Source organism: Ambystoma mexicanum, chromosome 10, assembly GCF_040938575.1.
Source record: "Ambystoma mexicanum isolate Mex_15411 chromosome 10, UKY_AmexF1_1, whole genome shotgun sequence".
Taxonomy (NCBI): Eukaryota; Metazoa; Chordata; class Amphibia; order Caudata; family Ambystomatidae; genus Ambystoma; species Ambystoma mexicanum.
In genome coordinates, this window is record NC_090932.1 from 614,688,044 (window position 1) to 614,703,932 (window position 15,889).

The 15,889-nt window shown below is 37.7% G+C and overlaps 1 protein-coding gene across 2 annotated transcripts in view; it reads left to right on the forward strand.

The window, feature by feature from the left end:
- The window catches only part of NYAP2 (neuronal tyrosine-phosphorylated phosphoinositide-3-kinase adaptor 2), a 1,523,268-nt gene extending 1,509,920 nt beyond the window's left edge, over positions 1 to 13,348 (forward strand). For both annotated transcript variants that reach the window (XM_069618180.1, XM_069618181.1), the window contains one exon: positions 2,831 to 13,348. In XM_069618180.1, coding sequence (XP_069474281.1) covers positions 2,831 to 3,058 — 228 coding nt within the window. In that variant the 3' untranslated portion in view covers positions 3,059 to 13,348. The remainder of the gene's footprint in view (positions 1 to 2,830) is intronic.
- The last annotated feature ends 2,541 nt before the right edge of the window (positions 13,349 to 15,889 follow it).

Genomic DNA, 15,889 nt, shown 5'->3' on the forward strand with positions numbered 1-15,889 from the left:
CAGGGGGACTCAGTGATCATCAGGTTGCCTTGCAAACTGGAATAATCCCCTGGAACAGGATTCTTCCTGTTTGTAGCCCTGAAGATTGTCTATTTATTTAAACCATCCTGTAGGAAAATGTTATGTCCTTTCCTGCAGCTCTTCCTATTGTCAGACTCTCCTGAGCTCACATTGTCATTAAATTGTCATAAATGTCAACCTTATGTCATAATGAGGTCACTGTAAGTGATTGATTAGTTCTTCCACTGGCCTACTTCACAGTTAGACACAACTATTGAATACATTCCTCCAATCTTCATTGTATGATTATAATTTCTATACTTGTGGTCAGAAAAGGAGGTGGCCATAACTACGTCTACAAACTTTATACAGCAATTCTGTTTTTCCTTTATAATGTATGACAGTAGTATGTAGTAAACCATGATTATTGGAGTCTGCACTTTCAGATATTTGGTTGGATATGTGCCATGACAAATTGACATATTACTTCACCGATGTATGATTTTTTCTAATTTTAATGATTTCATATTAAAGTATAAAACTCCAACTGGTCTGAAATTAACAAGAAATGTCTGATCTTTGAAATACAGTATATTGCATGTTTCTATGTCTTATAGTTCCAGAATTATGAAAAACATTCACTTTTGCATATAGAGGTAATTGTAAATAACCGGTCCTGTTTACACCAGGGGAAATGTACATGCCCAGATCTTCCCTGTAATTCAACCTGGAGTCTCATGGCCAGTGCAGCAATTAAATAAACAGGTCTTTGTGATCCCGTGTTTTGTGATTAATGTGAGTCAGTTGACAGGCCTCTTTTGTTTTGCTCGCATTAGACCAACACACATGTTGCGCTTCATGATGATGGCTGAATCAAGCACCAATGATACTCATGAACCACACAAAAGAATCACTGCTTTTCTACATATTTATAATGTAGACTATTATTTAAATATAATGTATTATTGTATGCTTTGCGCAGTAATCAGACAGTGGATGGAGAAATAAAACATTGCATGATAAAATTATGTATGAATGATGATTCACTTCATCATTTAAAGAAGGTACATCCAGAAATGCATGTGTGCCATTCAGAACACTCAACAACATCCTACCAGTGAATGTTATTGTTTTAAAATGGCTCTATCATAGTACATGTTCTCCAGCTAAAAGTTATATATTTTTGGCAGATTCAAGCCTCTTCTCACATTTAGAAATACAATTCTATTTTAAACTCATGCATTCTGCATCTCCTCTTTTCACTTAGCATTGCTAACAGCCCAGTCTTTGGATGGAATATACGCTAAGGCTCAATGTGCTGAATATTCTTTGGCAGATGTTTGTGTTTACCTGCCTCCATAGGTGGAGCCTTGTCTTTGTAGTGTGTAAGAGACGGAAATCTGAACCAACATAATGCATTTCTATGGTGCCTCCCTCACTTAAACTTGAAAAATGTTCAATTGGACTACAGTGAGCCATCAATCTCACACTTAAAAGAAGCAGCACAGTTCACTGTTTTCTTGGCAATGGTTTGCTCAGAGAAATAGTCTTGGGTACCATTTACATTGACATTTGTTGTATCTCTCCTACCCTCTCTCTGGTACTTGTTATCTTGCAAGTGGATATAATACAAGGATTAGCGACTGGCAGATGAGGGAAGGGTTGCAGACTAGAAACCTCCCACTTTCAATTTATTGTGCTGGCCCCACCGGTGAACCATCTTACAGAGACTTTAGTTTTGCAGGGGTTATTGTGTTGGGTCACTACAGAATGTTGCTCCATATTTCGATCAACTGACATTCATTAAATTGAACAGTCAACACGTGGTGATGACTACTGCAAGACATTTATGTAGAACCCTAATAACAGGGCAGCAAACACAACGCCAGTTGAGACATTGATAGCTCTTTGCTTGCTACATTTCAACGTGGGACTGTTGGATGGTGTTTAAGACTATGAATGTTCTAGAACTTGTGCATGTGTGGTGATGATGTTTCAGAGTAGACCGAATCCCCTTATGACATTGGCTATTGCAAGCAATTGTGTTGAGTCTGATCAATAGAACACCTTGCATAATGTGCTTTTCTCCACATAAGACAAATTATTATTGCATTAATATTATTGTGTGGACATGTGTCTATTTAATGTTATAGGCATTACTCTTCATCTTATCACTATGCTGTTCTCGCCCTAAGAAATTATCTTGAAATGTGCAGCCACTGCTACCACTATGTGAGCCAAGTAAATCTTGCAGAATATCTTATAGAGTAGATGTGGGTACAATCCCAGAATGCATGGCTGAAAAAATCCATCCTAGCAGTATGCCTTAGATTCCCTATTGCTGAGTATGGCATTTTGTGAGGACCACAAAGATTTGCTTTGCACCAGGAAACTCATGATGCACCCTTTAATGGACAGTATTCTGGAATGCGTTATCTGGAGGACATCCTGCACAGCATAAATACATTTCACATGGTGCAGAATCCACGTTGCAGTATGTGTCCCGTGGTGGTCGTGCTGCAGAATTAATGTGCTCCCATTCAACACTAGGATGTATAGTAGATGCTAGAGAAACCTTGCAGTATCATGTCACTCTGAATACATAGTACACGCCATTTTATTTAAAGCAAGCTCTCATCTGAATGTAAATTGATTCTCTTTAATGTCACCTACTACATGTTTCCAAAATAAAACTAGAGTGGTTATGCTCTTTTTTTAAATACATTTGTCAGATACTATGTAGTACATTAGAGTGCTTGTCTGCTGTCATTTTATGGTGAAAGGCATGTCCTCTTAATTTGCTGTTTCTGTGCACATATTGTTTTTCTAGGTGACATGTATGCCGTGGCTGTATGGGGACCACACAATGATGGAAATGATTGAGAAAAAACGCACCCTTTGCAAGGAAATCAAGGCACGCCAAAAAACAGAGAAAGGACTCTGCAAACAGGACAGCATGCCTATTTTGCCGAGCTGGAAGAAGAACACTGGGGCCAAGAAATATAGCCCTCCTCCCTACTCCAAGCAACAAACCGTTTTTTGGGACACTGCTATATGACCCCATCTGAAATGAGGAATTCATTGCAAGGTTTTAATTGCACTGGTTACAGCTTTTGCTTTCTTAATAGGGTAAAAGATAACGGAAAGCCAATGTTGCTCCAGAATATGTCACACTGGGATGTCCTCCTAAAAACAAGAAAGGGTATTATGCATAGTCAAGGGAATTTAGCTTGGTAGAGGCGGCTTTCCTGGATCAACACACACATACATTTATAATGTAAATATGTAAAACAACAATAAAGAACACATTATCAAATTATTTGTTTATAACATATATTTAAAGTTTATGAACATTTTTAATATAAAGTGTAGTTAATGAATAGTCTTTTATTACTGATTTTATATGTCATATCCTAACATTTTTTGTTTTCAATATCTAATATTTGTGTGCTTTGGCCTCCTTGAAAGGGGCCTGTTTTTTCTTTGTTTTAACTGAAATTCTCAAACCAATCGGCTACGGTGACTGTACACATACAAAACAATATTTACAAGAACAGCATGTAGGAAGACAATTAGTCCTAACCAACTATTATGATATATAAGTGTGGAAAATGTGACAAAGCATTCTCAATTTGAAAGGTCCTTTATCGGCTAGAGGGAGATATGTAAAACCACAAATTTTTGCTTATACTTAATCAGTGATGGTGAAAACATAATTTCCCTACAAATTGCCAGAAAAAGAAGCTGACACAGACAGTAAGAAGAGACTACGGTTCACTGTGACCAACATTGCACAATAGAAGAAAAAAGTCATTGTTTTAACACACAATTGATCGATCTATCTATCTATCTATCTATCTATCTATCTATCTATCTATCTATCTATCTATCTATCTATCTATCTTTCATAGCATGTTTTGGTTTTGTTCAAGTGGATTCCTCTAATGTAGCTAACATGTATTTTTTCTAAAATAGCTGCACTTTTCTGGAATGGAGACAGTGGAGGATTGGCCACATTGCTAGTATACTCAAAACATACAAGTCTACACATGGACTAAAGCATGGCATGTGAGTGATAGTCACATGCTACTGGAAAAACTTGATTCACATAAAGAACACAATTCTATTTCTAGTGGTTGGGACTAACACTTGCCTTTATTTGATTAGATGCAGTATAAATTCGATCTTCTCCACTATGTGAGCACATGATGGGTGTTGTTTTTTATTAAATGCTAATTGTATATAGGGAACAACCATACTTTGCACGTTCTTACTGCTGTGTTCCCTGGAATCACATTTTAAACATTTGCAAGATGGTGGGAATACTAAAGATATTCACCTGGGAAAGGGCGCTCAGACAATCATGTGGCTGGAGACTCGCCCGTGGACTAAAAGTCTACTCCAATGCTTTCCCAACCACCCTGGTCTTTTCCATGATTTGTGGACATCCTGACTGTGGGGATGCAGCAGAGAATACCGCCCTGTGGTCCCCCCATGCCCTTAACCTCCCCCACCCATCTAAGACTGCATGCACCCTTCACACACACTTCTTACCTAGTTACCTACTGGACTGTTACTTTATATTCTGGTTCGCAGTGCCAGTCCTGTCCTTGGCCACCACCATAGAAATAGAAAAGAAACTATGTTCCTTTTCTATATACTGTGGTGGCGGCCATCTTGGATTTCTCCATTTGGCATTGGGCGCACGCAATATGTGTGGAGCACATCTCCAGTAAAACAATAAATAAATAAAACTATGTGCACACCAGACAGGCCTTTGGGGTTCAAAATACAATAACACCTTTGACAGGGGAATGCAGGGGACCAGCAAAGACTCACTTGTCTCGGGCCTGCCTAAGCTCCAGCTGGCAGGCCACTACTCGCCATGTACAGCCCCTGACATGGGGGTTAATTGCTACAATAAAACTGGGCATATTCCCTTTTAACTTTCGGTTTTCCACCCCATTTTGTTATACAATATAAAGCCTGCACCACTACTCTTTGCATACATTTTTTATTAATGGATTGCTATGGAATACACCTGCTATTTAGCAGGTGCTAAATTGAGGCACATTCCATAAAAACACATTCATTGTATACCTGTATGAAAGTCTCATGCAGGCATAAAATGACATTTATTGACAGGATAGAGGAGGTCATTATAGTGAATTTCAGATCTCTGTTTGGTGCTTGTCCTCCTCGTTGTCATTGCTCGAAAATTAATCAAAGTGGAAAAGGGAAGTGTAAGAGCATCATGCCTTACTTTGAGGTGTCTATTTCCGGCTGCACTCGACATACAATGAGTCTGTTAGTGTTCCTGTGTGAGCCATTTACAAGTTGTTAATCCTTTATTAATTTGTTATAGATGTTTTGGAACTGTGATCATCCTTGGTTCTGCAAATCGCAATCACTTAATTTATTTTAGACTCAATCATACAACTATTAGTCCAGCTGAGGATAGTGATACAGCATTTGAAATCATATACATTACTGCTCAGTGCCTTATGTTGAGCTTAGATGTTGAGGTTTAAGCAATAGCATTTCAGAAATATATTGGGCCACGAATATCTGAAATAATGTGGGAGTAGAGATACATGTAATCAAACCTACTTACAATTACACAACAGTATTATGGTGTATTCACTTATTGAGATGCTCTAGCTTCCCAAGAACAGTGCATTTGTGCCCTTATCGAGTGGAAATTCAGAAGACATATTTCTCTTATTCAGACCCATACATCTAGTGTACAGATACACAATGGTATGGGTGTGTGTGCCTCTCGTGTGTGTGTGTGAGTGTCTGTGTATGTGTCTGAGCACATTCGGTAATAAGCGTTCCTGCTTTTTTCCAATCAGAAAAGGGTAAGAACTTAGAAATCATATTTACGAAAGGAAGACGAGAATTGAGAGAGCTGGTAAAGTTAAATACACATGTGGGGTAAACTGTACATTCTCTGTCAAAACATGAATAGGACAATACTGTATATACTTTATTCTTTGGGTAAGTTAGGGATCAGAATAGTAATCTTTTGCCAGGCTTTACCCTTTTCCACATTTCCAACTTTAATGACGTTTGGTCAAGGAAATGCATGCATTAGTTGTAGTTAAAATCAATCAAATATTACAACATACATTTCTCTTGATTTGAAATTTAACATCTACGTAAACATATGTGAACCATATTTCTTTTATTCTTTTGTTCCTCCATTCTTTCTTTCTCTTGTCTTTCCTTTTTACAGAGGACATTCATTGCACCATAATGTGTAGTTTTGAACTTACAAACACATGCTCTAAGTATTGGCAAATTGTTAAAATAGGACACAGTTGATATTGTCTTTCTCTAATGAAGAAAACACATTACAATTTAAATAATTGTCTCATTTACTGGTACAAGAACCTCCCATCTTTAAAAACAATTCATTTCATTTTTCAAGAGTCATATATTTAATATTAAGAAAGACAATGTGGATAGCCCAACAGAGGACAGATCTCAAACCACTTACTAAACCCATTAACTATGTGACTATAAAAATACTGCTCAAAGTTAAGGTAATACTGCTCAAAGTTAAGGTCTAGGCCACTTTCTCTGGCAGCCGTTTTACAGACCACATATTGTTGTTAAATTTAGGCACATGTTGAACACTTTATAGAAAGGCCCTCATGATATTTTTATATTAAAAAGGTTGGTAACTTTGAAAACAGAGCTGATGTTCAACAACAGAAATATAGACAAAACTCTGCGATGATAAATAATACAACTCTTGTCTTGCTATTCCCCTGATAGACAAATGCTCTAGGGGAGACTGAGATTTTTTGGAGGGTAATCTATATCTAAGGAGCACCCTTCAGCAATTGATCAAACCACTTCCTACACAGTACCTTAAGCAATCGTTATAGATCAATAGTGGTCCAACTTCATTAACTCATCTATTCTTGGAAGCATGTTCGCCTTTTGAAAAATAGCACAGACTACCAATCAGCTTGCATACAATTTTCCAAAGATTGTGAGATGCTAATGAGGTCTTCGACTAGAGAACATTTTAAATGACTTGCTCAGCTCAATGTATTTCCTTTCCACGTCCATATCATGAAAGTGATTTTTAGTGTACACGAAATGTCTTCCCATCAGTAACACTTGTCTTAAAAGAAAATCAGATACACAATCTAAGCCCCGTGTTCCTGAAGCCAGCACACTGAGCAAAACTGCTCTGTACCATGTACAGAGCACCTTCAAGCAGTGCTGTCTATTTTATTGAAATGCCAAGCATGTTAAATTGTGCTTTCATTCTGCTTTCGCATTTTTCTGACCACATATTAGGCTAATTCCCACAACACGTTATAGACAACAATGAACTGCTATTAATCCATGTTACTTTAGAAAATAAGTATAGCCAGCATCTTCATGTTGAATACCTTTACAATTATTGAGGTAAAAGTAAAGAAATGTTATAGCTCAGTTGAAGAACTGTAGTTGGTCTTGCTCTATACTAACCAACACCTGTACCTAGGTTTGCCATTCTTAATAGATAATGGGCCTATGAACAACTTAAATCATTCTCATGGAGACCATTCTATTATAACAGTACACACCAGTAGGTATTGTACTGTGAAAATATCCAGCCTCATCTGTAAAATGAGATGCCACATTACCGTTAGAGAGCCCACACACGTCATCACCATAAGCGTAACAACCTATTGTTGTTCTTAATTTGTTACCACTTGTCTGCCAGCACCACTTCCATCATTGCCCTCACACATATCCAAATGTGTTGGTGCAGCTAACATTTTCCATTTGCAACACAAATTCATGCCTCACTTCCCTCATATCTCCACGGTCATCATCAAATCCTAAATTAGAGCAGATCCCATGGTGTTTCCTATGCAAAAGCATTTTAAATTATCCATCTACTTGCTTCTGCAACATTGCAATTCAGTAAGGAACACGTTAGCAATGAAATCACACTTAAGTGACAACTCCTTCTGTTGGTGCAATGGGGTCTGCACTGTCTAAACAATATGCCCATATGGCAATCATATCAAAAGTCCAATAATCTGTGTTGCCTCATCTTGATTGCAATAAATGTGTATAGAAATATGTTTGTCCTGTATCTATTCAAATAGTGTTTTCTATCTAATTTTAATAACACAAGTTTTTTATGTGGTCAATTATACACCTGCATATTGCACTTTGAAATCAATTTGTGATATAGCTTAATTTATTTTCTATGTGTTTATTTATTTAGCAGAGTCATTTAGTGGGACGAGGACTAATAGTAACATGTGGGATCTCAGATTTAACTAAGGACAAGATTATCACAATGTTGCCCTCATGCAAAATAAATAGAGCAAATTAATTTAGCACCAATTGGGATGCTTCTTAAAATGTTTTCACTAGGGCAAAATCGAAGCAGATTTCTTTTTACTATGTTTGCTGTGTAGCAAACACATTACTTTTCATTTTATGAAGCAAACATAGTACAACAAGCATTCTGATTCAATTGTGCACCAGTGCGAATTGGGTTATGTAATGTCGAGTGTGATAAAAACAGATTTTCTCCATTCCATATTATCTAGGTATTTGCTCAATTTTTAGAGCAGATGCATGTGTTAGATAACATGGCCTTAAATATAATGTAAACACAAAGTGGCCATATTAGTAAAACTTTGGACATATGTCCTGTACTTTAAAAACACCTACGAAAATGGGATCCCAAGATGAAACGACTTGGCAACATAAAAGTGCAGTCAGAGGTGTTTTACTTGGTGGCTGGATGTTGTGTTCAAACATTTCTCCAGGAATGATCTTCTTGGAGATGTTTTGATAATAACAGTCTCAGTGGGGAAATCACATTTGCAGTTTAAAAAAAAGATTGGGCATCATTACAAGTTTGGCGGTAGCCTTGCCAGTAAAACCGGCAGGCTGACACCAAACTTGCGATATTTTCCTGTGCCCGCGAATGGGCAATTACCGGTTCATTACAGCGCTGCCGGTCCCGGTAATTGCCCATTCACGGGGGCCATAATTAAATGCTCCCCATTCACATTTGAGCCCCATAGGGCTCAATGGGAATGTGGAGGTTGGATGAACCGGGACAATTCAGAATGGTGCCGGTGCATCCGACATGCTCTGCTCGCGGGTGCCGGTACTGGCGTGGTGGGCGGGAAGGCCCCCGTGAGCAGAACTCATAGTTTGCCGGCAAACTTATAATGAGGCCCATGCCAGCGTCTCGTTGAGTGATAATGAACATTACCAAGGTCTATAATGCTATTATCACTTTAGAGTTATAATAAAAGAAAATTGCATGTACAGTGTCTTTTTTCTGTTTAGATTTCCCATGTATTTAAATGTACATAGGTTGTGCTTTCTGTTTATTGTGAAATGTTCTTTCATTGGCCTTCTGTAGAATTCCCATATAAATTGAATTAACAGTCTCAGAAAGGCCACTTTCCATTGTTGGTAAAGTATCTTCGATTGGAAGACAAAGGCAGCTGTTGTCAGCAACTTTCTGGTTTGCTGCAGAAGTTTAGAATGATGTAAATAGTTGGAATTACTGACTACACATGAGACTACACATGAGGTGAGAGAAAATCAAGAATGGAATCCATGTGGTAACATGGCGTTAAGCACCCGTTCCAAGGCCTGAAACGGGTGATAACAGCCCGGCGAGCAAAGCAAGGACTTTTAACGAGGGTACCAAGCCGTAACCACCCGTTCCAGCCCTTTGGAACAGGTGCTTAACACCATTAGCACCCGTCCCACTGGCTGGGACTGGTCTAGTTGAAAGTATTTTGTGGTGTCCCGTTCACAGAAAGAAAAAAGAGTTCAAAGATGGCCACCATGGAATGGGTTAGCTAGTCTCTGTGCTGAGCCCTTCTTCCCATTCCATGGAGGCCATCAAGGGCAGTGTGGAAAGAGTGGCAGCAGTTGCAGCGGCAGCACTCACAGTCACCATGAAGAGGTGAGTGCGGAGGGGGAAATCATTAACAAAAGAAGGGAATGGAGGGTGGGGGCAAGATGGCAGACGGGGGTCAGCCATCAGGCGGCTTGGAACACGGGCTGAAATTGCTGGTATCAGCCTGCATTCCTAGACACCCGATTGGCTGGCTCTCCCAAGCAGGGTGCGCGTTCTTAATACATCCCAAAGATGATATTAACTCAATGAGAAATGTAGCATACCACCAAAGCCTTTAGCAGCTGTTAAGTTAGTAGACACATGCACATCTTCTAGAATTTATAATCTAAAATATAAAGTTGTCCCCTAACTTGCTGGATTTTTGAAAGTTACAACAATTAGTTGAGCAGATGGCGATATCTGCTTGGCTTTCTCATGAAAATACTTTTGAATCTTTAGTAAAGTTAATTTGGTAATGTAGTTTAGTTCTTTCATGAATGTTGTATACAGCCTCACTTAGGGTGGGAAACCAATAAGTGGGGCCTAATAGATGTCATTACAATGTGAACAATACACACTAAAACAGGGCCTAATTCAAAAAGCATTTTCCGATGGGAAAATCCCTTTGAAAAATGCGTTGTGAGTCAGACTCAGAGTGATTGGCGGATTCTTAAAACAACGATAGACAACCTACCCACTACGTGATTCAAGTTGTGGTCTATCTTCAATTGCTTTCTGGTGGTTTTCTAAACAAAATGTATGCACTGGCTCTGTGGCAAATCAGTCTTCTTTTTGTGGTAAGAAGGAATAGGTTTTGATATCTCAAATTGAGGCTCACCACACAATGTTTCCAAAGAAGAACAATTCCAGATAAGTTAAAATCAACATTCATCTTACTCATAAAGTAACATCATATGATATCCTACACATCATTTATCAAACACCATAGGTTATTTGTTCATGTTTTTGTAAAATATATACCATCTATAAAAAAGAATACACCTCTACTGGTGAATAATAAAACATTAAATAAATGCATTTAATAAACCAATACTTTAAATAAATTGAGTGATATATTCTTAATTAAAATACAATTACATCGGTTTCATATAATTGCGCTTCATGTAGGACTCAGGCCGCAAAGCACAGCACCAGGATTGGGTACTGAACCTGTGCTGCTCAGTGTAGTTTTGTTTACAACACCAGACTGTTGCCCCTGATCTATCCATCCCAGTTAAGGTATGGTTAATATATTTCCAGTTTCAAACGTACAGCTGTAAATATTTTGCAAGGGGCCATGCCACAGTTCTTGAAGTAGCTTTCATTTGAAGGCATTTAGATTTGAATTACTTTTCTGAAAACGAAACAAACATATATAACTTAACCACATGATTCCTGCAGTTATTGTACCACTCAACTCTTTGTATTTAATTCATTGTTTTGCTTTGCTAGATAAACACCCATTTTTCGGTCTATACGACCCACTGAAGGATGATGTTATCCAATGTCAGAGCTTCAAGAAACAACTGTGAAGTCGAAACATGGCATGTTGGTCATAAGACTTGAAAATGGGTTCTACATAGTAGGGAAGAAATATATCTAGTGATTGAGTTATCACTTACATATGATTTGTTCATATGGATTAACAAAATAATATCTTTATGGTAAGGAACTCTTATTTTCTTATAGTACAGATGTGATAGAAATAGAAAGAATTAACGTTTTATATTGTTTAATGTGTTATTCACCAAAGTAAGTGGTATCGTGTGTATATACATTATATATAACGTGTTCAAGCATGAATACATAACGTATGGTGTCTGATAAATGACTTGGGAGACGTGTATCTGTTTTTCACCAAATTAGTAATATGAATGATGATTTGTCATTTATCTGGCATGCATTTTTTTAAAACATTCCCTAGCCAATCAAGGCAAACAATAAATGCCTTCCACACAACCTAACTGCTAATTCTTAAGACCTATTTGGGCTGGAGAAAAAATTGAGATGCCTTTTAGAATTTCAAATTTGCATTTTGCCCCCTTCTACTTGAAAACACGATCTACAATATCTGTACATATGGAGATATTGAGACTCTTTGAGATACTGACACATAGATGTGATTCCCAAGGATGTTCTCATGCACATCACACAGGTACTCTAGGCCAGAGTGTTAGGAGGCGTTGTGAATCAGGAGTAAGGTGGCAGGTGCAATTAAGAGATGCACATGGGTATTAACTTATTTTTTCCATTTCATATATTTATAAATCAGGCCTATTGTGTCTCATTCACCAGAATCAGTACGTGATTAGTGCAGCACAAGGACATTAATTAGTCATACTTGCTCATATGTTTGCTACACATCAATTTCTATGCAATAAAAATAATGGCGAGCATTTTATAATTTGGTGAACACTCGCGTAGCTGATACACTACCAGAGTGCAGTCACCATTTTAGTAAGATTTTCAAGCCATTTAAACTCTTAAATATGTGTTGTTTAGAATATTGAAAGAACATTTAGCCAGGATAGTTATGTTTTGTACTTTAAAATACTAAATGTGTTTTGAATAGGTCTTTTTTGCAATAAATTAAAGGAGCTATCAATTATTAAATTAAGAATCACTGCCATGCATGACCAGGGCTAAATAGTTGTTATGGTATTCATATACACAGAGTTTGCCTCTTGCAAATAAAATTAGCACTATTGCAAGTGAAAATAACAGCACACATAATAAATGGAAAAAGAAGACAGGACTTCGGTTTGACAAAAATTCAAACATGTACCCAGGTACAAAGACAATAAATTCATCATATACAAACTCATGATGTAAAAAAATGAAATATTGGTAACCAATTCTGTCAAATCCCTTAAATATTAATAGCATAGGATATATTGTGATGTGTACTGTGCTTTTCCAGAAGCACATTAAATCCACAGGTTTTGTTCACTTTGCACTAAAATGTGTTTACCTACTGTATATATTTGCAATGTCTGTTTACTTGATTGCAGTATTGACAAGTCAATAAACTATGTTTAGGATTCTATAAAAATATGTTTTGTAGACTAATCAATGGCAGTACATTTTTGAATGACAGGGTGAATGACAGGGTTTTATTAAGATACTAAAGTAATTTTAATGTAACATGTTTACCAATCCCTACAATCTGAATGTCATTATTCGTATTTCATTAAAATGTTGAGAATTCGAATTAAGTATTATCATCCATCTCGACTCACCTATTAAATATAACACTCATTGTTCTTTTCATTTTTTGTACTTGAGGTTTTTTTTAGGTTGTAAAGTAATTATGTGTACTTTGATACTTCTGAAGTAATAAGATGTTTGGCAAAACAGCATATTTGTTTTCTTTTGTGCATCGCCAATATTTTATAATAATTTTGTGCTTATTTATTTGTGGGCCCGTCAGATAATAATAAAAGCAATAGACTGTGATATGTGTCTTGATTGATTTAGATATAGAAAGCAATGATATTATTATTGATATAGCAAACCTTGAGCACATAGGATGATTTCGATTCACGTTTTTGCAATAATTGCCTAATTACTGTGACTTTTACAATAACAGGGCACGGTCTAAACCAATGTCATAAAAGGGATTGTGAACCAATGTGAATTTAGATGCTAATAAATATATACATATCATGAAAACAAATTAGAATACATCTCACTGTACATATTAACATTTACTGCCCGATTCATGGAAAAGTGCACATAGATCCCACAAAGTCTGCATGCCAAGAACGACACAGGCTGAGCCTGTGTGCATATGTTTTTCTGCGCGCTCTGTGTTTTCATGGAATTGTTCCCAAAAGTAAGCCTATACGCAAGTCGTGGCCTCACCGACCCGGACACGGCCCGCCGCAACGCACAAAGAGGCACTAATGCATATCTGTGTGTGGTCCTCAGGAAGAAACTCATGCACCCCTGTAATCCTGTAATCCTACAAGGGGTCCCCCGCAACCAAGCAAGCACCCGGCGACACTGGGTTGGGTCCCTCGTAAATATCCTCAACACTCCCACATCATGTGTACCATGTATCATAAAAGTTATCGTTTCCTGGTAAACATGCATGCGAACCCCCGTAAACTGACCTGCACCCCCCTACACTGCTTATGCGCACCCCTAAGTACAATCGGAACCCCGACTGTGTGCATGCACCCCTTAATCCAACATGCAATCTTACCTCTGCGCTGTGATTCCCACGCCTTTCTTCGGGTGAGGTTGTTGGTCAGATCCATGAAAACGATTTTTACTGTGCAGTTGAAAGTGTGAGATTGCTTTGTGTGGCACTTCCCTCGGAACACCCACATTTGCCCTTGTTCTACCTCATTCTGCATGTTCCAGCCCCTATTTAGGTCTCTGCATAGGCCGAACGCACACTCTGCGAGGAGTCTCGGGCAATGCGCTCGACTGCTCGCAGAGGAGTGCCAGTCCTGCATGAAGTTCACGCAAGTCACGGAAATGTACCACGGATTCCATTCCATGAATCGACAAAGGGGGGTTTGCATGCGGTTTGGCTATTTACTACACAATAAATTCCCTGAATCAGGGTGTTAATGTGGAATGGACATTGTTCATATTTGTCCAAAACATAGTTATTTGCATGTTTCAATGTGTATAAAATATGAAAGCGGAAAACTATGTGCATTGTAATTGGGAAACAACATAGACTATTATTGAATATTTTTGAATATTATTGAATATTTATCTAAATTGTAACTACTGCAGGCTGGAACACTTCCCTGGATCACAGAACAATGTTGCTCCCTAAATTATTTGCTTCCTAAACTATTCCTCATGCAGAAATGATCAACTAGATGGAGTAATTGTCTATCCCCAGTGTAGATAAAGACTCAAATGCACGTTTGTGATCGTGTTTAAACGGATGTTCATTTTCACCCACATATTAGGAATGGCATCCAGCAAAAACCTCTAATGGTCTTTCTAATCTGAGCCTCATATTCAGGGGTCCAAGACACTACTTCAAAAGTGAAGAATGTTTTCTGACATGTTTACCTGACTAACCGGTTATTTTATGTATGCACTGAACAAGAACACTTATTGTATATGCTCTGCGGAATGTTAGAAGATTTGCCAGCATGTATATTTTAGACAGTGATAAGAGGTACCGCAGGATCCGCTTTAAAAAGCACACACAGTAGTTTCCTGAACTGATGCTGTACCCCAATGGGGACTTTTACCTCAACTCATTGTATGGAGTAGTGCAGTTCTTCTCAGTGGGTTTCATTAATGTGTTATCTTAATCAATTAATTAATACATCTTATCTTTCGTTATTGGCATACCATCCTGCTTGGCACAACGTGTCATGATCTTTCCAGCCTATTCTAATCAGAAAACGTATTTGTGGTTGGTTTGCATGTTTACATTCTGATGCTGCTGGGACAGGATGATTTAATGCCACCACGTGCAGCATACCCATGTCAAAATACACTGTTTCAGGGATCTGTATGGCACGCAGTGGACATGTGCATTGAAATGTTGGGCAGAACAAACATCACTTCATGGTTTTTCCAAGCATTTCCTGAATGTATGTATTGGGGACCCTGTGAAGCTTCACACAATCATTTACCAAGCCTAATCTCTGCCTGAACAATATATATGGGTGTTTATTTATAGTAACAAATACACAACTACCTATAGTAAAATAGACACAATCAAATTGGCTCGATCAAGGGTGTAGTCATTTTTAAAACAGCATACCATCTAGTAGCCTCTATTTTAAGGTGTTTTTTATTTTTTTATTTGGTTGGCTGAATTATTCAACCTTTCAAATACTTAATGTCTTACAATTCAAATTCATATCTATACATTTCATTCATACAATTGTATTTCAAAAATCTAAAAAGTTCTAAAAGTTTCCAATATACACTTATAAAAGATACATTAAACTTATACAGATTAACACATGGAATCCAGAACAATTATTACACATCTCCATTGCTCCATTAGCT